We start from the raw sequence: 26,496 nt of genomic DNA on the forward strand, positions 1-26,496 counted from the left end.
TTCAAGGTGTTAATAAAAGGCAGAATTTATAAGGCATGGTTGGGAATAATAAACATCAAATTCAAGATTATGCTTATCTTGGCATTTAGGAGTCAAGGATGAGGAAGGAGGAGTAAGCTGTTGTGTTGTACAGGGCACTTTATTTTTATTTCATAATGAAAAATTATGTGTTAGTATAGCTAAACATTAATAAAATAACATAAAACTTGAGCTAGAATGGAACTTAGCAAGCATCTGGCCTAACCTCTTCAGTTTTACAGTTGAGGAAACTGAACTCTAAAGAGTTAAATTGATTTATTCTATGCTGGTGTATACTAATGTTAGAACATGGAATAGAACCTAGTTTTGTTAGTTCAGAAGTCTTTTTGTTATGCCAAGCTTTTTAGAATGTGTATTTTAAATTAGTGTAATAGTTTGTATGATATTTTATAATTATACCTTTTTACAGCAAGAGGATTATGTGTCCCTACCTTTTGCCGTGTGACGTGAGGTATTTCCCCTTGGGAGATTTTTACTTCCCATGCTGTTAATGACTAATTTGGTTTTAGCCAAAGGAATGTGAATGAAAGTAATGTCTAAGCAAAAGCTTTAAAATAAGCTGGTCTTGCCCATGGCCCACAGGCTGCATACAGCCCAGGGCTGTTTTGAGTGTAGCCCAACACAAATTCGTAAACTTTCTTAAAACATTATGAAATTTTTTTTTTCAGCTCATCTGCTATTGTTAGTGTATTTTATGTGTGACTCAAGACAATTCTTTCATTGTGGCCCAGGGAAACCAAAAGATTGGACACCCCTGCTAAAAGCTGTTGTATACTATGTATCTCTGTCATATTGGTCTTTTCCCTCTGCCACAAGGCCTAGATGGGGTGAGGGGGTGCTGTTCCTTCAGCCTGGTGTCCTAGAATGAAAAAGTGTACAGTTATTGGCCAGTGAAATTTTGTTGTTGTTGCTGCATTATCATCTAGTAAAAGGTAACTGACACAGAAAGTTAGCTGTCCAGCTTTTCTCTTTAGGTTGGGTTAATAAGAAAAGTAAGAGCTATTTCCTGGCATTTGAAGGATTTACATCTTTCAGCTCCTCATACCTCATTGTGGGTGTTTTACTTCATCCACGCAAAATGTGAAAAGTACGTTCGGACAAATGATTTCTACTGCTGGTTATTTATTTATTTTTTAAATGAGACCTGGTCTTGCTGTGTTGCCCAGGTTGGTCTCTACCCTTCAGGCTCTGCAAGCAGTCCACTGCCTCAGCCTCTGAAGTAACTGAGATTACAGGTATGTGCCACTGCTCCCAGCTCTGGACAAATGATTTCTTAAATTCCTGTGGAGATAAATACAAGACCTTCTATAACTTCACTCCTTATTTGCATAATGATAGTAGAGTTTGGCAAGCTAGTGAGTAGGGCCTTGATGGAAAATTGGCCAATTTTCTAAAGGGGTGTAATTTGCTCTGTGTATTCTAAAATGGCATTTGTTGGATCAGGTCATTTAATTTTATTTTGCCCTTGTAACACAATGATCCCCAAAATTGACTTAGAGAAGTAATTTTAAGGTATCTTATGTTTTTATCATGTGGACCATTCCAAAATTTCTGAAAACATAGCACTGAATGCAACAAGAAGTTAGATTGTAGTGACAATTCTGGCTTTGATGTAACCAAAATTTTAAGAACATGATTTACTCCTGCATAATCTAGGGAATTGTTGGTAAAGCAAACTCCCTATTTCCTTTGTGGTTGGTTATTTTTTACAACGTAGTTTGGGGATATTGCATTCCACATTTTGGTTGGTGACAGGCAGAGGGGTTAATTTGTGGACGTGTCAAATATTATGATCACTCGATAACTTACTCAACTGAGTTTATGAGTGTTTGATAAACAGATTTCACCACTTACTGTTTTTTTTTTTTTTTTTTTAAGATGGCAGGATAGCTAGTGACAGTTATTTCATACTAGTTGAGAGAACTGTAGCTAACAATGCAACAGTATAACATCTGTTTACATAGCCTTTATGTTATACTGGGTATTATCAGTAATTTAAAGATGATTTAAAGTATACAGCAATATGTGCATAGGTTATATGCAAATGCTACACTACTTTATATAAGGGACTTGAACATTGTCAGATTTTGTTATCTGTGTGGAGTCCTGAGACCAGTCTTCCACAAATACTGATAGATGTCATATTTAAAATAAAAATTTCAAAATCTTTATACTAAATTTGAGCAGATAAGTATCAAAGTGAGTGAACAGACTCACAAGTCTATTTATTGAACAATAAGCAGCAAAGCAGATTATTAGCATTTATTGTGCAACCCATTATTCTTTATGATTTTACTTTTAAGAGTATTGCAAATTCTCAAGCAAAATTTAGAAATGCAAAATAAAATCATACCGTTTTTGAGATTGGGATTCTTAAAGAACCTAATAGCAGAGTTGCATGAGGTTAGAAATTATCAGCATAAAGTGATTATTTAGTATTTAATTCAACCATTTAATGAAAGTAAACTTGAATTAAACTTATTTTCACTAGAAAAATGAATGAAATTTTCATTCAGAAAAATGTTATACTCTCAGCCAACAGCATGAATATAATTGAAATGCCTTTGTCAAAGATAGAAATGCCATGTCCACTTAAAAGGTTTTGCTTGATGTTTTCTAAGCTTTTGCTTTAATTTTATTTTGAAGTATACTTCATCAGATATTCATTACTTTGAATTAATATAGCATTTGTTTTGTTTATGTGTTGTATATACTTTTTGACCCAACAGTCATGGTACTTAGTTAAGTCTGTTCTTGGAAAGCAGTACAGACCCTAGTTTATTTAATCAGAGAAACACTACCATAGACCTGTTTTTCAAACAGGGCATCTGGAGTTATATTCCTAATGTTTCCAGTTCATTGTTCACCTTTATTTTCACATCCTTTGGATTTTTGATAGAGCACTTGCCCTCATCTGCTTCCCTTGTTGCTGGGCAAGGTTTGTGACACTGATATCTGATTGGTTTTAGACTATTTCGGCTTTGAGCCAATCAGACAGTGAATTTCAGTTCTCTCACAGGACTGAAACATTGAAGCAGCTGTTGATATATTTTTCCTGTGGGGAGATTATATAAACTAAGAGTATGGCTGCAGCAAGCTCCCTCTTGGGTATGTTTGAAAAATTACAAGTTTCATCTGTAAGGAAGGGGGGAAATGAAGTTTATTTTTAAAACTTGATTATTAGGAACACCTAATAAGTAGTGAATTTGAAAAAAAAAATTCTGATAACAAATTTTGCATTTTTATTTTATAATCCTATATTTAAAGAACTATAGAATGGTGTAATGTAATAAAAATGTCTTATTTTCATGAATATTTACTTTGTAATCCACATATTTGTTTTATAATAAAGCTTTGAAAAGACATCTCATATAACCTTTTGTAACTTTCTGCGAAAGGCAGTTAAGGAGAAAAGGATGTAGTAATTGTACTTTTACCACTTAATATAGGTTGTCTAGCTTCAGACATTTAGATTTCATTGGATGAATTAAACTAAGTCAGTTCAGTGCAGTAGACAGCACAACACTTCATAATACTATCCCTAGTAATCCTTTGGGTCCAGAATACTACTAATTTTTGGAATCCGAAATCTGCAACAATAGTGGTAGATGGGTATGAAAATTTTTTTTTTACTTGTCTGGATTTAAGGTTTTGCTAGATTTATATATATTATATATATGATCAATGGAATTTTTAAAAAATTTACATTTGAATTTTTCATTGTATAGAAAAGTATGTTCTTATGTATATTGTCCATGTTTGACTTATTCCTCAGGTAGGAAATTAATTTATATTAATGTATGTTTCTGGAAATGTTCATGGGTATTTATTAAAGCAAATAGCATAAAAGATATAAATCTTATTCATTTATGTGTGTGGTGTATTTAATGGATGTTATGTGGATTTAGGGTTTTATGTAAACTGTGTTCTAGATTCTTTATTTCAAACAAAGAACCACAGTTAAGTATTGCAGATACAGCTTTTGTTTAACTATGTTTTTCTGACCTTATTGTCTGTCTCCTGTTGCTGGGCAGGAATCAGAATGCTGGCTGCTGATTGGCTGAGTTTGTGAACGGCTCTTGAACAGCCATTTAAATTCTTGAGCTTTTTGAGCAGGCAGATTGTAGGCTAAGACATAACAGCTTCCCTTTGTTGTTTCATTGCTATGATCTCTTGCTAGAAAGAAGTGGGTGGAGGGGGATGAAGCAGAGAAGACAGTAATGTTTTCATTTAAAGAAAAAGCTCGTTGGGCTTTCCTTAAAAATATTTTTAAAATAATTTACCAAAAAATTGAAAAAAAAAATTTCCAAGCCAGAGAGACTTAACCCTTCTCTGGTTATTTAAATATAAATTCCTGTGGAAAAGATTTTATTAGTGATAGTATTTTCCCAGAGTTCTTGAATATACAGAGACTTAACATTATTTTGACTCTCTTCCTCATGAAAAAAATACTTTCAGGAGAAACTAGTTCATCATGTTTTGCAGTTACTTTTAGACATGGCAGACATCTTCTGCCGTAAAATACCAATGCTTTTTCTGTGAAAATGAATTACAGTCATGTGAAAGTTTTCTGATTTGTCACCTAAAATACTAACATTTATTTTATAGAATAGTTTTATGAATGGCATCTTAGTTCTAGGTGACAGTACTAAAATGATCCTTGGAAGTGTTTTGCTGTGGTATTACAGCCATGGAAACTTGTTTGCAGGTAACACACCCTTCTTTAATGTGTATCTTTCTTAAATATGCTTTGCTAATGCAAAATACATTTCTAAAAGCAGACTGCTGATTGGTTTGTACAGATATGGCTGAACTAGTTTGAACTAATTGTTCATGCTACTTCCTTACTGCTTTGTCTGTTTTTTATTATGTGTAGAACCCTTAAGATCTGGTAAATGGCTATAGTGTGCTCCCTTGTGGGTATGGATGGTAGTTATTCTGTAATTCTTTTTAGAGTGCTTTATTATTACTGAAGTTAATGGCAATTTTATTGATATAATCAACTTTTCTTAAATTATATATATTTTTATTAAATATTATTTGGTGGTGGCAATTTAATATTAAATGTGAGGTTTACATGTTGGATTTTCTAATTTATATGTAAAATACCAAAGGGGAATTTGTCTCAGACTCTTTAGTTTATTCCTAAAAACGTTATCCTGAATATTTAGTTTATTCCTAAAAACATTATCCTGAATATATAGATGGTGATGGTTATAACATTTATTGAGTTCTTACTACATTCCAAATGCTTAATGTATAGAATCTCATTTAGTTCTCATGGCAACCTTTGTGACAGGTGTTGGTATTCATCCCTTTTTAAGGTAGCCTAAACTAAGAAATTGATGTTAGGTAGCTTGCCCAGTCTCACACAGTAGGTTTCCTGGAAGAATTGGAATTCAAATCTATGAATTTGTCTACAGTCTACAGAGTTCATGTTCTTAATTGGGTTATTACAAGTTATGACTTTTTTTAAAGGAATGCTTACTTTTAATGTAAGAGTTCATGTTCTTAATTGGGTTATTAAAAGTTATGAATTTTTTGAAAGGAATACTTACTTTTAATGCAATTGGTAATAACTACCAGCTATCCATATAATATCTGAGAAATGTGGATATTATGAGGCTAAATTCAAAAGAATGGCCTTTCAGTGTTTCAGAATACTTACAGGGTAACTATGCTACTTATATTATAAATTTAATTATTTTGAAGTTTTGGAATTAGTAAGGAAAAGTGACAGCAAAATACAATGCATTGTATATGTATCTTTTTGCAGACAATTTTGCAGTTAGAATAACTTTGTAATGATGGGAAGGGAAAAACCTTAAAGGTGTGAAATTTTAGTCTGTAATTAAAAACCCTTAACATAGTGTCTGTTATAATTTTGTATTAAGGTTTCTGTTTAAATGAAGAGTAATTTTCCTAAATATTTAGTTATATAATTTAAATAAAATGGCTAGAATAAGACATATGTTCCAAGTAATTGGCTTAAAGTGAGAGAATGAATACAGAATGTATCACAGTCTAGAAATTCTCTGACAAGGTGGTAGAATCTCAAGCTGAATTGGCCTCCAGCAAATAGGCTAGGCTTATTGTTTTATGCCCTTCAGCCAAAGATCAGCAGGAACACATTTGTAATTGAACAAGTTAGGTTTACTATTTGTTGCAGGGAGGAAATAATGTTCACTATGGGGAAACTGGAGCACATCAATCAGTAGGAGGATGTTAGAAAAAACCTAGTACAGTATTTGAGTATAGTATAGTATAGGTTTAGGTTACTTTGGGGAGAGATTAAGGAAGTAGATCCTTATCGTGGATTGGGTGGCATCAGAAAGTTGGGGCACTTCTATACTTGGGTATCTCAATAAATTTTATCTATATAGGGAGGACAGACTATTATAAGATGAAGCTGTAATTGATAAAGAAGTAGCATCACTCATTTAGTGAGGGGGGCTGTTTGGAATTTTGTGGGTTGCACAGTGACCTTGTCTGACTTGAATGTTCTCTGAGTTGGTTTTATGTCCAACCAGAGAACAGCATGGCTTAACTGTAAGCATCAGATCTGTTAACAACATTGAGCCCTAACTGTGAGTGTCAGTTAAGTTTTCAGATATCAGGGGCTGCATTTCTTTCTTTCTCAGACCAAAGCAAATGTATTCTACCATATCATTCCTACTGGTGATGGTAATGGTAAATGACTATCCAATGTTAAAACAGTATTCCTGCCTCCTATACATGTTAGTCCTTGAAGGTATTTTGTTTTATTCTACTATTGATTGATGACATTGTTTTCTTCATGCTTGTGCTCTTTTGTTTGCCTTTATTGCACTGGCCAGATGTTAACATGGAAACGGTTACAGGAAACATCCTTGTTTTTTTCTGATCCTGTTTCAGTATCAGACATGATACCTCTGGTTTTCTTGGTAGATAACCTTTATCAGATTTGAGTAAGTTTCCTTGTATTCTTAGTTTCCGGAGAGTTGTAATTACGCATCAGTCTTGAATTTTGTCAAATGAATATTCTGTATTTGTTGAGGTAATCCTTTGTTCATTTTGTTCCTCTGTTCTGTTTATGTGGTGAGTTAAATAGCTTGATTTGTTTTGTGGTTTTCTTTCATGCTTAACAGTATTGTCTCAGAGTTCTGGAGGCAACACATTTGAAATCACGGTGTTGTCACTGCCATTCTCCCTCTGAAGGTGCTGAGGAAGGATCTGTTTCAGGCCTCTCTCCTGGCTTCTGGTAGTTGCTTGGCTTGTGGTACCATAATTTCAATCGTCATGTGGCATTCTCCCAGTATGCATGTCTGTCTGTGTACAGATTTTCCCCTTTTTATAAGGACACCAATTGTATTGGGTTAGGGCTCACTTTAGTATCCTTATATTACCTTGATTACCACTGTAAAGGCCCTGTTTAAATAAGATCACATACTGAGGTACTGGGGCTTAAGACTAATATCTTTCTGGGGATGTGGGGTGTGGGATGTTGCACAATTCAGTCAGTAACAACCTGGTACCAGACATTCAGTTTAGGCAAAACTCATAATTGTACACTCTGCTGGGCATGAAATAAAGTCGGAATGCATCATGGCTTGTTCATGGTCAACACTGCTTGATTTTTGAATGTGAAATCGGCCTTGTATTTTTCTAAGTGAGCTTCACTTGGTCAGAATTCATTACCTTTTTAAAAAACCTACTTCTAAATAACTCATAGATGAAAGAAGAATCATGATGGATATTAGAAAATATTTTAACAGAATAATGTAAATGACACATGAAAATGTGAGATGCAACTAAAGTAGCTCTTAGAGGGAAATTTATAGTTTTATTTGCACACATTGCAAAAGAAGAAAGATTGAAAATAACACTTAAGCTTGAATCTCAAGGAAAAGGATGGCATGTTAAACTCTTCCCAAGAAAAAGTAAGAGAAAAGAAATAATAAATATTAGAGTAAATAATTAAAATAAGAAAGCAGATGTAAAACTAAGAAATATCAGCCAAGTAAAGGTTCATACTTAAATAAGTGAATAGAATTGATAAAACTCTAGCACAACTTACCAAAAAAAGAGAAGAGTACACACACACACACACACACACACACACACACACAACCTTTGTATTTATTTTTAAATTTTTTTTGTAGTGGCATTACTGAGATATAACCACATATATGCTATTCACCCATTTAAAGTACAATTCAGTAATTTTTAGCATATTCACAGAGCTGTATAATCATCACCATAATCAATGTTAGAACATTTTCATAACCCCATAAAGAAATGCTGTACCCTTTAGCAGCAACACCTCATTTTCTCCAGAACCTTCCAACCCTAGGTAGTCACTGATTTACTTTCTGTCTCTAGATTTGCCTACTCTGGACATTTCATATAAATTGAATCATTCAGTATGTGGCCTTTTGTGACTGGCTTCTCTCACTCAGCATATTTTTAAGGTTTATGCATGTAGTAGCATGTTCAGTACTTCATTCTCCTTTGTGGTTGAATGATATTCTGTCGTATGGGTATGCCACATTTTATTTATCCATTCATCAGTCATGGAACATTCAGGTTGTTTCCAGTTTTGGGCCATTATAAGTAGTGCTTCTATAGAGCATTCGTGTACAAGTTTTTGTGTGGACATATGTTTTCATTTCTCTTGGGTATACACCTAGGAATGGAATCGCTGGGTCATATGACAACTCTATATTTCACATACTGTGGAACTGCGTGTTTTCCAAAGCAGCTGCACCTGTTTGCGGTCCCACTGTCGTTGTATGAAAGTTCCAGTTTTTTTACATCCTTGCCAACATCATTATTCTCATTGATTGTTTCTGTCCTGGTGTGTATGAAGTGTTACTTCATTGTAGTTTTGATTTGCGTTTCACTGATGACTAATGATGTTATTGCTTATGGACTTTTGGCTTAGGGGTCTCTTTCTGGAAATGTCTGTTCAAGTCCTTTGACCATTTTTACATTGGGTTATTTGATTTATTGAATTATAGCAGTTCTTATGTACTCTAGATATAAAAGTCTATTCTATATAAATATATGTTCTGTATTCTAGATATGAAAGTCTAGATTCGAGATAAAAGTCCCTTATCAGGCATATGATTTGCAAATGTTTTCTGCCATTGTTGTAAATTCTCTTTCTTGATGGTAATCTTTTGTTAATATGCTTATAGTTCTGCCAATCTAAGTATGCTTGGTTGCAAATGTAATCTTTCCTTACATGTTTCTTAATTCTTCCTCCTTTTTCCTTTATCTCTATACCTGTTATTTCCCTACTGTTTTTGTTCTTACACTTTTATTTTTCTTTCTCATTTTCTTCAGGTAATTTTTTTTTTTTTTACTTTATCTACCTTTTTTTTGCTTATACATCTCCATACTCTGTGAATTCCATATTGAAAATGAAAACTTGTCCCTTTTCCCCCCAATACTTCCTAGTTGATTTTCTAGTAGACTCTAGCCATTTTTGATTTTGTATTACATAGATGCAGTAAATATGAAAATCGGTATACACAAGCAGTAGGTTTTCTATGTCTTTATTTAAACATTACGTGAAGTGGGCTGCTTGCATCTCTCTTCTAAGATCAATTTGTATTAAGTCTACAATTAGGTGGCTTCTGCTTCAGTTATTAAATGCTCTTTCTCTTTTTTCTTAAAGATTCAAAATGGACAGTTTAGAAGAACCTCAGAAAAAAGTCTTTAAGGCTCGAAAAACTATGAGAGTGAGTGATCGTCAGCAACTTGAAGCAGTGTACAAGGTCAAAGAAGAACTGTTGAAAACTGATGTCAAGCTGTTAAATGGCAACCATGAAAATGGAGATTTGGACCCAACCTCACCTTTGGAAAATATGGATTACATTAAAGACAAGGAAGAAGTGAATGGCATTGAAGAGATTTGTCTTGATCCTGAAGAAAGTAAAACAGAATGGAAAGAAACACCCTGTATCCTAAGTGTTAATGTAAAAAACAAGCAGGATGATGATTTAAATTGTGAACCTTTGTCTCCCCATAACATAGCTCCAGAACCAGACTCTAAACTGACTGCTGAACCAGTTTCTGGTGATCCAGTCCCTGGTGATCTAGATGCTGGAGATCCAACCTCCGGAGTACTGGCCTCTGGTGATTCCACCTCTGGTGATCCCACCTCTAGTGAGCCCTCCTCTGGTGATGCTGCCTCTGGTGATACAGCCTCTGGTGATGCCCCTTCTGGTGATGTCCCCTCTGGTGATGCCACCTCTGGTGATGCCACCGCAGATGATCTCTCCTCTGGTAATCCCACCTCTGGTGATCCCATCCCAGGTGAACCTGTCCCTGTTGAACCCATTTCTGGTGAATGTGCCGCTGATGATATAGCATCTAATGAAATAACTTCTGTTGATCTGACTTCTGGAGCACCAGCTCCCACTGATCCAGCCTCTGATGATCTGGCCTCTGGTGATCTATCCTCTAGTGAACTGGCCTCTGATGATCTAGCCACTGGTGAACTGGCCTCTGATGAGCTGACTTCTGAATCAGCCTTCGATCGTACCTTTGAACCAAATTCTGTACCAGTTTGTGAACCAGTTCCTGAAATTGATAATATAGAACCAAGTAGCAATAAAGATGATGATTTTCTTGAAAAAAATGGGGTTGATGAAAAATTAGAGCAAATTCAGAGTAAAGACTCATTGGATGAGAAAAATAAAGCTGATAATAATATTGATGCTAATGAAGAAACTCTAGAAACAGATGATACAACTATTTGTTCAGATCGACCTCCTGAAAATGAAAAGAAAGTAGAGGAAGATATCACAGAGCTTGCTCTTGGAGAAGACGCTATATCTAGCAGTATGGAAATTGACCAAGGTGAAAAGAATGAAGATGAAACTTCTGTAGATCTTGTAGAAACCATTAGTGAAAATGTTACTGAAGATGACAAAAGTGAGAATATCTTAGAAAATACAGACTCTATGGAGACAGATGAAATCATTCCTATTTTGGAAAAGCTTGCACCTTCTGAGGATGAACTTACTTGCTTTTCTAAAACATCTCTCCTTCCAATCGATGAGACAAATCCAGATTTGGAAGAGAAAATGGAAAGTTCTTTTGGTTCACCATCTAAACAAGAAAGTAGTGAGAGTTTGCCAAAAGAAGCATTTCTGGTCCTCTCTGATGAAGAGGATATTTCAGGTGAAAAAGATGAGTCTGAAGTTATATCGCAAAATGAAACATGCTCTCCAGGTTAGCATATAACTTAAATTTTGAAGATTTTTATTGACTTTGATGAACTGTTTAATAAAATATTATCATAATGTTTTAAATTTATTTTTGCTGCAGAAAAAGTTGAGAATAGTGATGACTCTATAGAAAGATGTCTTAAGTTCATAGAATTCAGAATTACAGCGTGTCTACTCTGTGAGTAGCATTGTGCTAAGTACTAAGAAGGGAGATAAAATAAGTAGAAAATATACCCTTATGGTCTGGAAATAGAGGTGAAGTAGAGCACCATAACACTGAGATAACAGTTTAAGTTAGTACATAATTGACTAGAGTTGTAGCAGTTCTTTCTTGCTATCACTTAGCAAACAGATAACTTAGAACTAAAAGCCTAATAGTTTATTCTGTTAGCTTCAAGTGTAACAAATTATATTTTCAATTAATATTCCCAGTGAAATCCTGTACTTTAATATTCTTTGTCCAGGGAATGACAGCACCATCGTTGTAAGCCAGAAACCTTAAAGCTTGATTACTCATTTGATAAAGACTTTGCCCATTTGCTTCCCCAGCCCTTTTGATTCTACCCAACCTATTCTCTTCCTCATTTTCTGAATGAGCTCTCTATAACCCTGTTATCTTATTTGATACTGTCCCTCTATGTCTTAGATCTCTGTTACTTTTAGGTTGATTTCAAACTCCTTATGTAAAAGGTACATTAACTTTATGATTTGTTCAGTACCTCTCTCTGCCAATCTCTTTTATTTTATTTATTATTCCTAGAGAAAAAGAGAATGAGAAAAATTCTGCCTTCTTTTATGGTCAAACTCAAAAACATTATTCCTGTATGAAACTTGCTCAGCCTGAGGAAGACTGAGAAAAGCATGAATACCTTTTTGTTCCCGTTATATCACATTCTTTTAGGTTTAGACATCTATGAGAGAAGTGACCTTGCTAGCATAAAACACCATCTAATTTGTTCAAAGAAAAAAAATGGAGGCAAGTCTAAGAGAAACAGATCACGTTTTCCCCCAATATATCATACCAGCTTTTGGAGGTAGAGATTTTTTACTTATTAAAAAATGGCTTTTTTTTTTTGGTCAGATACGGTGGCTCACACCTATAATCCTAGGACTTTGGGAGGCTGAGGCAGTCGGATTGCTTGAGCTCAGGAGTTCGAGACCAGCCTGGGCAACATGGCGAGACCCCGTCATTGCAAAAAATAAAAAAATTAGCCAGACGTGGCGGCACTTGTCTGTAGTCCAGGCTACTTGAGGGGCTGAGGTAGGGGGATCACTTGAACCTGGGAGGTCAAGGCCGCAGTGGGCTGAGATCGTGCCACTGTACTCCAGCCTGGGTGACAAAGTGAGACCCAGCCTCAAAAAAAAAGAGGCTTTTTATTTTCAAAGAGCATTCAACTAAACCTATATAAAGAGGCCAGGCCTTTCTTGGTTCTAGAGATTTGAAGATAGTATTAGCCCTCAGGATACACACAAGAATTAAATCACAGACCATTAAATATAAGGCTGTGAGTACAGTGATAATGTTAAATTGGTATTCTGGGAGTGCAGAGAAAGGTAACTTTATTAGAGCACCAGATGTATTCAGGAATGTCTTGTCCCTTTTAATATCTGTATAACATAGAGGGTTTTTTTGTTTGTTTTTGTTTTGTGAGACAGAATCTTGCTCTGTTGCCCAAGCTGGAGTGCAGTGGAAGAATCATGGCTCACTGCAGCTTCCACTTCACTGGCTTAAGTGATTGTCCCGCCTAAGCCCCCTGAGTACCTGGGAATACAGGCATGTACCACCACACTTGGCAAAGTTTTAATTTTTTTGTAGAGACAGGGTCTTGCTATATTGGCTCTGCTGTAACATAGGGTTTTAACGAGTCTAATTCTTTTTTTTTTTTTTTTTTTTGAGATGAAGTCTCGCTTTCGCCCTAGCTAGAGTACAGTGGCACGATCTTGGCTCACGGCAACCTCCACCTCCTGGGTTCAAGCGATTCTTCTCCCACCTCCACCTCCTGAGTAGCTGGGATTACAGGTGCGCGACACCACACCTGGCTAATTTTTGTTTTTTTAATACAGTTGGGGTTTCACCATGTTGGTCAGGCTGGTCTCGAACTCCTGACCTCGTGATCCACCCACTTCGGCCTCCCAAAGGGCAGGGATTACAAGCGTGAGCCACCACACCTGGCTGAATCTAATTCGTTTTAATGGCAGCTCCATCCTACTTGCTCAGGCCAGAAACCTTGGAACCATTTTTATTTTTTCTTTCACACCCCATAATCAGTCCATCAGGAAATTCTGTTGGTACTACTACCATAATAGATCTAAAGTCCAATTCACAGCTGTTATTACTCCTGCTCTGAGTCACCGTCATCAGGCCAAAACAGTGCCTGGCACACAGTAAGTGCCCAGTAAATATTTGTAAATTGAATGAATAATCAGTAATGTAAGAGAAGCATATCATGGAGGACCTTGGTTATAATGCTAAAGTGGCACTGGAATGCCAATAAAGAACTTCAAGCAGAGGAGAATGAAATTTACATTTTGGAAAGATAATAGGTGACAGTGTTGAGAATGAATTTCACTCATCCATTTTCTATAAGTGTTTTTACAGAGTGAGGCACTAGGGCAAGTCCTTAAAAAAGCCTTATAAGTCCTTTAAAAAAAAAAGTCTGTGTAAGAAAGTTAGAAAAGCAAATTGCAGCTTATGATTTAATGAGTTTATACACCTTACCTTTATGTCAGAATCTTGATATTGGAGGGCATCCCACACAAGGCAGTGAAGTGCTGAGAGATGACTATTAAGCCATCCGTGTTGCATAGTTTGAAAATTCAAAGTTGGGAATATTTTTGGTTACTTGCCTTTAATCTGATATGCTATTAGCAGGGTACATTTAGTGATAGATTTAATTTCTTGGCTCATAACTAAACTTTTATTTTGTATCTTTTCCCCTTCCTCTGAAGGTAATTTTGTGTATTTTGAGTTTAAGAATAGTTTGTTAATTGTTCTTAAACTGTACTCTGTTCTCTTTATATGGTGGCAGAATCTGTTGCATGTCATTTATGTTGCTGTACTCCTGCTGAAATGTTACTTAAATAAATGCCTTTATTCTTGACTAATTTTTAATGTACTCAGAACACAGAATTATTAGCTGAAGTACTAAAGTCAGCTTCAGTACTGGCTCTTCCTTTTAGCTGCTAACATCTGTGAGTGTAGTAAACAGAAAATAGCATGACCTGCCATTTCAGGCACTTGTTTAGCAAATATGTTTTAAACATAGTAATTGTGATGTGTGTTAGCAGCAACAAGAAATAATGAAAGATGAAGCAAATAGAAAAGCTATTTTAATTTTACAAAAGTAGAAGAGAGAACTAAAAAAGTGTTGCGCATATATATATATACACACACCTTAATAGGTCTAGAGACACTATTGAATTGTGGCATAGTACTATGTTATAACTGATACTCACTAAATTATTAAAGTGATAATCTGTTTAAAGAGGATAGCAAAATAAAGATTTCTCTCTCTGGGAAAGTTCAAACACTAGAGGAGCTGCATCTCCATACTATATACTTTCCTCTAGCTACTATTTCATCTCTTTCCTTTCTTTTAGAGCCATTCTTCAAGTTGTATTAACAAAGCTAGTACCATTTCTTCTTCTGTTAGCCCTTCCACTAAATTGGATTTTGATTTCTGCCTTGTTAGCCGCCCTCCTCCTAATTTTTCTCAGTGAAATGACATTGATGGTCATGTTATTAAATCCAGGAATATCTTTTCTTTGTCTTATCTATTCTCCCATACTTGGATGACCTCTTAATAACAGTCCTTCCCTCTTGAGGCTCTCCTTAGCTTTTGGGTTACTGCATTCTCCATCTTCCCTTCTGTTTTGGTCCTTCTCATTCTATTTCTCATGGAAAAATCGGGATAGGCCTCCTCCATGTGCTTTTTTTTTCTTAAACATAAGATTTTTGAAGAGAAAAATCTGTTTTAGAGTAAACCAGATTTTTTTTACATTAAACACTGACATAGTTTCCTTGCAGATTTTGTTTCAGATTAAAATAAAAATCTGTGGTTGATAATTTTCCCCTTGTTCATTGGATATTTAAGGTAAACAAACAAACTGATGCTAATGAGGATAATTACATTAGACTAGAATTTGAGACTTCTATTTTTGCTGTAGGTTAGTATTGATAGAATTGGCATGATTTAGTCAATTTACTGTTAATTTGTTGTCACTGTTTATTGTGTTCAGTTAAAATTCTTTATCATCTCAATCCATTTATATTTAGCTGTTATTTATGTACTTGGCTTCTCTTTGTGGAGCTTCTTAGTTCCATACACCAGTGTGCAAGTTGTAGATTTTTCTTTTCAGAGTTGAGGAAGACCAAAGATGAAGTAGATTTTGGAAGGAGGTGTATAGGAGGAAGATCATTTTCAAATGAGTACTGTTGTCCGAGTTAGATGTGTAAGTCTGGATTTCAGATCAAAGACTTGACTTGTATTAGAAAAATGTAGTAGATAGCATGTAGCTATTAGATGACAAGATGAAATCACCTCAGATTGAGTATACATGGAGAAAAGATCCAACAACTGAGCTTTTGGCATTTCAGTGTTTAGTGGTTGGGGAGATGAGGAAGAACCAACAAAGGAGCTGAGAAAGAGCAGCCCCTGAGGTAGAAAGAAAATGGAGAGATTTTGGTGTTTCAGAAGCCAAGTAAAGACACTGTTTTGAGGAGGCAATAAGGTAACCGTTTACTATATCAAATGCTGCTGTGTGTGCTCATAAGATGGAAGAGAAGTATTTAACAATCTGGAGATCATTGGTGACTTTCACCAAGGGGCAGTTTTGGTGAATGGTGGAGTGGAAAACCTGATTTGGGTTTCAGAAAGAATGGGAGGGGCAGAATTGGATATAATAAAATGTGACTTTCAGAGGCCAAGACGGGTGGATCACGAGGTCAGGAGATTGAGACCATCCTGGCTAACCCAGGTAAACCCCGTCTTTACTAAAAAATACAAAAAATTAGCTGGGCAAGGTGGTGGGTGCCTGTAGTCCCAGCTACTCAGGAGGCTGAGGCAGGAGGATGGCGTAAACCCGGGAGGCGGAGCTTGCAGTGAGCTGAGATCCGACCACTGCACTCCAGACTGGGCAACAGAGCCAGACCCCATCTCAAAAAAAAAAAAAAATGTGACTTCCCCCCTAGGTTTTGCTTTTAAAGAGAGCACAAAAATTCACATAGGGTGCATTATTTGCCACTCTATATTGGTTAAATAAAACTAATACAAAATGTCTGGAAAAGTCACATTACCAGTCATGCCTCATTTTTCTGATAGATTTGTTAAGTTAAGAATCTTTGTATGTTTATTGGCCTTTTGTAGTTCCTTATCTATGAATTGCCTGTTCATCTCCTTTGCCCATTTTTCTGATGAATATTGTCTTTAATTAGTCTGTAGGAATTTCTTGTTTTGTTATAAATATTTTCATGGAGCCAGTAATCTAAATCAGGAATGGAGTAGACTGGCCTGTGAGCCCTGTTTTTATAAATAAAATTTTATTGAAACATAGCTATGGTAATTTGTTTACATGTCACATAGCACTTATTGCTGATTCCTGCAACAAGGACAGAATTAAGTGGTTATGTCAGAGGTCTTGTGGCCCACAAGACTGAAGATACCTATTTTTTGGCCACTTACAAAAAAGGATTTGCCAATCTCTGATCTAAGGCAATGGTTTTAGAAAAATGGTCCTCCATTTTTCCTTAGAATAAAGTTCTATAAAGTATAATTCTGAAATGGGAAACTAAGTCCCCTAATGTAAATTATATTTTGTAATCCTTTAAAAACACAGTTTTCTACTTTTACTTAATGGAACCTTATTAAAGATAGTAGTCTTCTGGTAGATGTTAAACATCTAATTTGTCTCAGCGATTTCTCAAAGTTTTGGTACTACCAGAATTATGAGATCTGGTTTTGCTTGAAAGGAAAGAATATCACACATGGAACTATGAAAACTTGCCAAATTGTGATAAGGCTATACTCAAGAAAATCAGAGGACTTATAACAGAAAGTTACCTGTAAGTAAGGACAGATTCTAAAAAAGACATTATTGTTATTATTTTTTTTTTTTTTTGGAGATGGAGTCTTGCTCTGTCGCCCAGGCTGGAGTGCAGTGGCGCGATATTGGCTCACTGCAAGCTCTGCCTCCCGGGTTCAAGCGACTCTCCTATCTCAGCCTCCCGAGTAGCCAGGACTACAGGCATGTGCCACTACGCACAGCTGATGTTTTATATTTTTAGTAGAGACAGGGTTTCACCATGTTAGCCAGGATGCTCTCGATCTCTTGGTCTTGTGATCCGCCCGCGTCGGCCTCCCAAAGTGCTGGGATTACAGGCGTGAGCCACTGCACCCGGCAGTAAAAAAGACATTCTTTACCTACTATTTGGGTGAGTGTCAGGAGTCCCAGGAACTACCTGAAATTATGTCTAAAGTTGTCTGTGTACGAAGGGCCTTAGATTATTACTCTGGGTTGAAGGAGACCCATTCTCAGGTTTTCTTCAGACTTTGTGAACAAAATAAAATTAAAGAAATATAAGGCCTTACCCATCTCTGAATAATCTGTTACTACCATTTTTTAAATCCCAAGTTCTTTCCGTTACATAAAACTCTAGAATATATTTTAATTCTGTGAACCCTGCGTGTTTTAAGTGTTGGGCATCCAGTAATATCTTCTAAGCATATCTGGAAACTGGGAGTTGGGTAATAGGAGATTTTTGAAAAAGATGAAGAAATCTCAAGCTGAGCTTGACATATGGAGAGGAAACTGACATGTGTATAAAAGAGACAAACCATACCAGGCCAATTTACTCTGCTGTGTTCTGGATGCTCTGGCTTGGAGTCACTCTAATTGGAGCCATGGCTAATTTTGTGCTTTGTGCGATGTGAGGATTTGCTAAATAAAGACTATGTAAACCTTTTATCTCAAGCAACCCAGTTACTCTCTCTCTCTGGAAACTCTGGGGACTAGGAAGCTCAGGAGTTACCAACACTCAGTATTAAAATCAGGAAAATATGGAAAAATATATAGAGAAAGAATGAGTTTTAATGAGTTTGTGATCTGTTTACAAGAAAGCAAACATAAATTTTTATTTCACTGAAACTGAAGTTGAGAGATGAGGTCTTAAAACACTTAAAATGAGCAAAGGGTAGTAAATGGAGAGTTAATTTTCAAATAATTTATTTTAAAGTTCAAAAATAGTTTTAGTAATCCTGTGTACTGTGTTAGCTTACTGTTTATCTTAGAGTGAAAAAAATACTTCTGGCGCCTTAATAGGTGTTCATCCATGATCCTTTTCCCTGCATATTTTCACCTAAAGTATCTTTTAAATTTTTTTAACCTTTGACTTTTGCTATTAGGGCTCTTGTGATTAAAACCCTGATGATTGGAGAAGAAGTGTCGTATCACAATCTTTATATAGCATGATATACTTTATGATTGTTTATTTAATATTAGTTGCAGAACATGATGAAACATAGTATGCTTTATTGAAGCCACTGAGAAGCAAGTTGCAATGACATGGGAAAAAATAGAAGTCAAACATCTTAGTGATTTTTTTTTTTTGTAGCTCCCTTATTCCTCATTTAATGAGTAGGTTAGTTGAAGAGACATTGATTGACCAAAAGAACATTTTGGTACCTCTTGGATTTTATTTAATATAATTGCATAGACATTTTTGGCAGTATCTTTTGGCAGCACTCTTCAGTTGTTACATTTTATATGACTCATGCAAATTAACCCTTCTGGGCCAGTCGCAGTGGCTCATGCCTGTAGTCCCAGCACTTTGGGAAGCTGAGGTGGGCAGATCACCTGAGGTCAGGAGTTCGAGACCAGTCTGCCCAACATGGTGAAATCCTGTCTCTACTAAAAATACAAAAAATTAGCCTGGGTGCAGTGGCTCATGCCTGTAATCCCAGCACTTTGGGAGGCCGAGGCAGGCGGGTCACGAGGTCAGGAGATCAAGACCATCCTGACCAACATGGTAAAACCCAGTCTCTACTAAAAATACAAATTAGCTGGGCCTGGTGGCGGGCGCCTGTAGTCCCAGCTACCCGGGAGGCTGAGGCAGGAGAATCACTTGCACCTGGGAAGTGGAGGTTGCAGTGAGCCGAGATCATGCTACTGCACCCTAGCCTGGCGACAGAGTGACACTCTATCTCAAAACAAACAAACAAAAAAATTAGCCGGACGTAGTGGCGGGTGCCTGTAATCCCAGCTACTCAGGAGACTAAGGCAGGAGAATCGCTTGAACCTAGGAGGTGGAGGTTGTAGTGAGACAAGATCGCCCCACTGCATTTCAGCCTGGGCGACAAGAGTGAAACTCAGTCTCAAAAAACAAAGAAAAGAAAAGAAAATTAACCCTTCTGAATGTCTTCCTCATTTATGTGAAGATAAAAATAGTTTACAGTGTGAGATTATATTGTGGCTATGTGATAACTATATTAAGCACCCAGCTCAGTTGTTGGCACTGTTATCAAAGTAGGTATATGTTTAAAGTTTTTCTTATATTTGGAATAGCCTTTCCATTCCTTGTTTATGAACTCTCTATACCATAAGCATTAAAGTAACTTAATGATTCAACCTATATGTTCAACATATTAGGTGTTTTGAATTCTGCAGTACTTTGGAATTTTTTTGATAATTGTCACAGGCACTATTTTAGTTTTAATTGTTGAATGTAGAGGAATCAATGCTCTACAGCAGTTATTTTCACATTTTATTAATGTTATTGGTGACAGAAAATTATTAATTTTTTTAAAATTACTTAAAATCTATATTAAGATTAAATCCTGTGTTGAGTTTGTGGTGAATTGCAGAACAGTTGGATGTGGACTTAGTCATTCATTCGACCAGTTCCTGCTCCCCTTTTTCCCTCCCCAAATTTTAACATTTTGGGACTCTGATTTCATAAAAGGTTAGTTTTGTAACTGGATAGTGACTAAAAATGTAAATTAGTGAGCTGTTACGAATTCCAGTAGAAGTAAGACTTTTCTTTTCTATATTTGTTAACAGCAGAAGTAGAAAGTAATGAAAAGGACAGCAAACCTGAGGAAGAAGAGCAAGTAATACATGAAGAAGATGAAAGACCTTCTGAGAAAAGTATGCGTGTATAAACAAACTTGAACTGGGTTGAAGAATAATAATTCATTGTTTCTGTATTTACAACCATGTAATATTCTTTTTTGCCCATGAAATAATTGTAAAATTTTGCAATTTAAGCCACAACTATACCATTTTGTTGATGGCTAACTGAAGGATTTCTGAAAGTATGTTTCATGCACTTCAATATTTTATTTTGTTTATTTATACTTTTTATTGTTCCTCAGAAAGATTTAGCTTAAAATTTGCTAAGGTACTGACTGTTTTGAGATAAAAATTGTTTTACATTTATGTTCAGAGAATGAAACCACAAGAATTTTGTATGGGCTAACATAAGTAAATGGAAAGATGTATTTTAGTTTACTTAAGGTTCTTTATCTTCATGGGGCCGGATGTAGTGGCTCACACCTGTAATGCCAGCACTTTGGGAGGCCAAGATGGGAGGATTGCTTGAGGCCAGGAATGCAAGACCAGCCTGGGCGACATAGCAAGAACCTGTCCCTGCAGAAAAAATATTTGAATTAGCCAGGCATGGTGGCACACACCTGTAGTCCCAGCTACTTGGGAGGCTGCAGTGAGAGTATTGCTTGAGTCCAGGAATTTGAAGTTCCAGTGAGCAATGATTAGTGATTGAGCCACTGTACTCCAGCCTGGGTGACAGAGTGACATCTTGTGAGAGAGAGAGAGAGAGAGAGAGAGAAGGAGGGAGGAAGGGATGGAGGGAGGGAGGGAGAGAGGAAAAAAGAGGGAAGGAAGGAAAGAAGGAAAAGGGAAAGGGAAGGTTCTTTAGCTTTATGGGAAGGGAGGGAAATGGTGGACTGCGTGTCCTTAGGTTTATAGAAAGATCATTGGACTAGAAGTCAAGAAAGCTGGGTTCAGTAACTCTCCTGTCATGCTGCTATCCATGTGTGACCATGGGTAAGTTAAGGTTATAAGAGAAATTGTGGAATAGAGTGGATTTAAAAGTAGGCACATAGATACAGATATATACAGAGAGATAAGCATGGTCACATAAGAGCATTTGCATTTAAAAAGTGTGAAGATATTAGTGTTTTAATTTTTTTAGATATTGAAGAAACCAGATACAATTTGCTTATGATCTCATGAATATTAACAGCACTTGAAACAAATTTTCTAAGTGAAGTCTTCTAGTCTATATTCTTTATAAATGTACTTTTAATGACATTAATTTTATTTGTATTTGAAATTCATTAGGATATGTTAAGAATAACTATTACTATGCTAGTTTTGTAAGGCTGATGATTAAGAATTTTTTCCTATACTTACGGAGGAAGAAGAATAAATAAAGCTGTGTGTAGTTAAAAATCTGACATGATAATGAATACTATATTTTGTCAGAGGATTCATGTGCACTGTGACATTTAGTTACACGAATGAATATGAGATGATTTCATCTACCTTCTTCATGACATAATTGTGAGGCAGTTCTCCTTCTTAATGTGAAGATTTCAAGGAAATTCTGTGTTCAAAGTTTGCATTGCTTGACCATTAGGAAGTTCTTATTTAGTATATTGAAAGTCATTTGAAGTTTAAAGCTGAAAGCTTATATACCTACTTTTCTGATCTCCGAAACAATTTACAAAATAGTTGGTTGAGAAGGCTATTGTGATAGAAACAATATTTTGCTGAGGATGGATAATATGCATTAAGAACTATAAGAAAAATACCTGAGTGTGATCATTGTGGTTTTTCTTCTCAGATGAATTTTCCAGACGAAAACGTTCTAAATCAGAAGACATGGACAATGTACAGTCTAAACGTCGTCGATATATGGAAGAAGAATATGAGGCAGAATTTCAAGTAAAGATTACAGCCAAAGGAGACATTAACCAGAAACTTCAAAAGGTATTGTGTCAATTATAAGTTATAAACCATATTGAATAAGTAGCACCACTGTCGTCTTCTAGGTTTCTGACATTATTCTGTATTTTATTGACCTAATGTGGTTTATCATAGAAAGAAAGAACTTGAAGAAAGTGGTTGAGCTTTTAAAGTCTATTACTGGCCAGATGTGGTGGATCACCCCTATAATCCCAACCCTTTGGGAGACTGAGGTGGACGGATCACCTGAAGTCAGGAGTTCGAGACCAGCCTGACCAACATGGTGAAAGTCTGACTCTACTAAAAATACAAAAATTAGCTGGATGTTGTGGTGGGTGCCTGTAATCCCAGCTACTTGGGAGGCTGAGGCAGGAGAATCACTTGAACCTGGGAGGTGGAGGTTGCAGTGAGCCGAGATCACACCATTTCACTCCAACCTGGGCGACAGAGCAAGACTCTATCTTAAAAAATAATAAATAAATAAATAAATAAATATGTCTATTACTATCCTTGATAATTTAATTTTAAAATTCCTTCTGGCTTCTTTTTGGCTACATCATTTAAAAAAAATACGATTATCAAAACAGAAGGGAGAGAAGGTAACATTTTTATTTATTTGCTTTGGTAACAAAACTGAATGTTGTTTTTCAGCTTTTCTTTTTTTCTTCTCATATTGAACTTTATGTTACTGTGAAAAGGAAATGTTAGAGTTTTAAATGTTAACATTTTAATCTTTATAAAGGTGGTTTCATGGTTGTAAGTCTCTACATTCTAAACTCTTTATTGTGTACTTTAGGGTTAGTATAAAAGTGGTGGAGACAGGGTTTTAAAAGGTCTAGAGAAAGGAGTAAAGTACGGAGTTTGAAATTCTCCTTACATCTGTTCGACTAGAGATAGAAATAATGAAAATATTCAGTATTTTATATGTTTTTCAACATGTATTCACAAATGTTTGTACAAATGCTTTTCTTAGAGAGGAATATTAAACTTCGATGATAACTAGTTTTTCAAGGTGTTATATATTTAAGGATGACATTTTACAATCAATGTTTTAGGACAACATTCTTTAATTAAAATATGGCATACATGTTTGCACTTTGTAGAAAAAAGAATAGTGTAGCAGTAGAAACTCTCAGTGTTTTTTTTTCCCCTAGTTTCTTTTTATTTGACGTATGGAGATAATAATGCCTATTCAGTCTTTCTTATAGAGCTGTTAGAATTATGAAGGTAGCTATGTGAAAAATTTTGAAAACTGAGGTTTCCTGAGAGTTTACTTCTTTAAAACAGTGTTACTCAAGTATGGTTCATGGATATGTGCCAGTGTCTTCGTTGAGGACCCACAATGAGAATATGGAAATTTTTCAAAAGTTTACTCTCTGGAAATTTTCTATTTTTAGTATGTGTTACCCTCTTGAAGTAGATTTTATATATGTAAAAGTAGAGGATTTTAGCAGATAGTATTGTGTTACAGATTTTAGCATGTTTTATTCATTAAGTTAATTTATCGTTACTGTCTTCTTGGTACTTAAGAATATTTACTGTTTATTGCTTGTTGAAATGCCTTCTTGGCATAATGAAGGAATATTTGTTTCTTTAGGTTATACAGTGGTTGCTGGAAGAAAAATTGTGTGCGCTGCAGTGTGCTGTATTTGATAAGACTTTGGCAGAATTGAAAACACGAGTGGAAAAGATTGAATGTAACAAGAGGCATAAAACAGTTCTCACTGAACTACAGGTTTGTACATTGACTTCAATTGTACTCCGTTTGTCATTGTTTTTATAGCTTATTTTCTGAGATATATATTTGAGATTGACTATAATATACATGTAAATTCTAAATATAAGAAGTAAAAGGAGTTTGTTTAGTTTGCCAGGGCTGCTATAAAGAAAGTGCAATAAACTGAGTGGTTTAAACAGTAGAAATATTTAGAAGTTGAAGATCAAGGTGTCAGCAGTGTAGGTTCTTTTTGAGGGCTGTGCTGTGAGGAAGAATCTGTTCTATGCCTTTACGCTAACTTCTGTTGGTTTGCGGACAGTTCTTTGGCATTGTAGAAACATCACCCTGATCTCTGGCTTTATCTTTACATGGTGTTGTCCTTGTATGTGTGTCTGTTTGTAAATTTCCCCTTTTTACAAGGACGCCAGTCATTGGAGTAGGGGCCCACTATACTCCAACATAACTTCATCCTCACTAATTACCTTTGCAGTGACCTTTACAAATAAGGTCACAGTCTGAAATACTGGAAGTTTGGACTTCAATATGTGAACTTCTAGGGGACACAGTTCAAACCATAACAGAGACTCAGAAATTACTGGATCTAACTTAGTGCTTCATACTTTGTTTTCCAGTCACTAAAGGAAGGCTGTCATTTAGCATGCTGTAATAAGTACTAAATAATATTTGTTAGGGATTCTTTTTATGTTAATCTACCTCCTTTCGTGAACCTTATGTTTTAAAGATGTTAGTTTAATAACACATTTATTAATTCCTACTTTGCATTTTTTATTAAGTACAACTATATCTTAACATACAATACCAGAGCTTCTGGTCAGCTGAAATGAGCACATAGTAGTAATTTGTCTACAACTTCTTAATAATGCCTTTTGTTGCACAAAAGTTTTAAATTTTGATGAAGTCTTGCAGATGGTATATAGTTTGGTCATGATTTATTATCAGTTCCACCAATCTCTGCTTTTTAATCAGGGAGTTTATTTACATTTAAAGTAGTTACTAATAAGGAAAAACTTCTGCAGTTTGTCATTTCTTCTATGTCTGATAGCTTTTTTGTTTCTACTTTCTCCATTACTGCCTTGTTTTGCAATTGATTTTTTCCTAGCATATCATTTTGATTTCATCTTGTTTCTCTTCTTATATATATTTCTAGTTTTTTCCTTAGTGGTTACCCTTGGGATTACACTTAACATCTTAACTTTATAACAGTTAGGTTTGAATTAATATCTACTTATTTTCAATAGCATACAAAATCAAGTATCATTTTGGTTGTGCTCTAGAGAGGGAAATATGTTTTTCTGGTGTAGATACTACCCATGTAGCAATTGCTGGCAACCGTTCTACTGAAACTTTGCTGCCTGTTTTGCAATGCATACATATTTCAGCCCGATTTTGCCCTTCACTCTGCGTACAGTAACACTTAGCAAATCGAGTCCTATTGTAACAAATATAAAGCATAGTGCACGACCATGAGAGGAGTTTGTTGAGATCTGTTGTGCTCATTTTGGCCAAATTTATGTGGTGTAGTTGGTTTGGAAATAAAACTTTCAATTCGTTCTTACTGCATATTTCAGAACAATTTCCCGTTAGCTAATATGATATTTTGACTTTTGGCTTAATATGTTTTAGTATAATTATCTGGGGACAAATTGTTCAGTTGAATACATCTGAGACAAATTGTTCTATTGGTCTGATAAGTCTTTGACCTAGAATTAAAATAAGTACAAATAAACTGCACAAGGATTAGAAAAGAAGACAAGATCCAGAAGAGATTCTTTAAGAACATTTTTATGTTAACAACTTTGTACCAATGAAATCTGTTGTATATAAAAAGGAAGCAGGAGGCCGGTTGCGATGGCTCATGCTTGTAATCCCAGCACTTTGGGAGACTGAGACAGGTGGATCACCTGAGGTCAGGAGTTTGAGACCAGCCTGGCCAACATAGTGATGAAATCCCGTCTCTACTACAAATACAAAAATTAGCCTGGCGTGATGGCGCATGCCTGTAATCCCAGCTACTAGCAAGGCTGAGGGAAGAGAATCTCTTGAACCCGGGAGGTAGAAGTTGGAATTAGCCGAAATTGTGCCCCTGCATTCCAGCCTGGGCAACAGAACGAGACTGTGTCTCAGAAAAGGAATCAGGAAAGCTAGATTTTGAGGAACTCTATCAAAACTGTAGTCAAAGATCTATTTCTGAAGAAGTCATGGAACCCAGAAAGCTTTGCCAGATAATTCTGGCAAGTCATTGAGGAACAGATAATTCTTGTGTGATGTAAACTGTTTCAGGGTATGGAGAAAGATGAGATGTCCATTTGATGAAGTAAGCCCATCTGTGAAACCTCTAGCGGAAGAAGAGAAAAAAACATAGTTTAGTTTTATTCCCCAGCATAGATTTCTCTTATGAATGCAAGCCTGGTTCCGTATTAACAATTATATGTCACTCTGCTAATGTAGGAAAGATGAAAAACAGTGTGATCATCTCAGTATATGCCAAATCTGGATTTGTTAAAATTTACTGGTCAT

General features: G+C 35.7%; 1 protein-coding gene across 6 annotated transcripts in view; it reads left to right on the forward strand.

Moving 5' to 3' along the window:
* Positions 1-26,496, forward strand: part of ATF7IP (activating transcription factor 7 interacting protein) — a 131,130-nt gene that overhangs the window by 46,393 nt on the left and 58,241 nt on the right. For 4 of the 6 annotated variants that reach the window (XM_023226138.1, XM_023226136.1, XM_023226139.2 and 1 more), the window contains 4 exons: positions 9,701-11,262; positions 20,313-20,399; positions 22,120-22,265; positions 23,839-23,976. In XM_023226138.1, the coding sequence (XP_023081906.1) occupies positions 9,708-11,262; positions 20,313-20,399; positions 22,120-22,265; positions 23,839-23,976 (1,926 nt within the window). In that variant the 5' untranslated portion in view covers positions 9,701-9,707. The remainder of the gene's footprint in view (positions 1-9,700; positions 11,263-20,312; positions 20,400-22,119; positions 22,266-23,838; positions 23,977-26,496) is intronic. The other 2 variants (XM_023226141.1, XM_023226137.1) reach the window with 1 other exon arrangement.

The sequence above is a fragment of the Piliocolobus tephrosceles genome, chromosome 10 (assembly GCF_002776525.5).
Source record: "Piliocolobus tephrosceles isolate RC106 chromosome 10, ASM277652v3, whole genome shotgun sequence".
NCBI lineage: Eukaryota > Metazoa > Chordata > Mammalia > Primates > Cercopithecidae > Piliocolobus > Piliocolobus tephrosceles.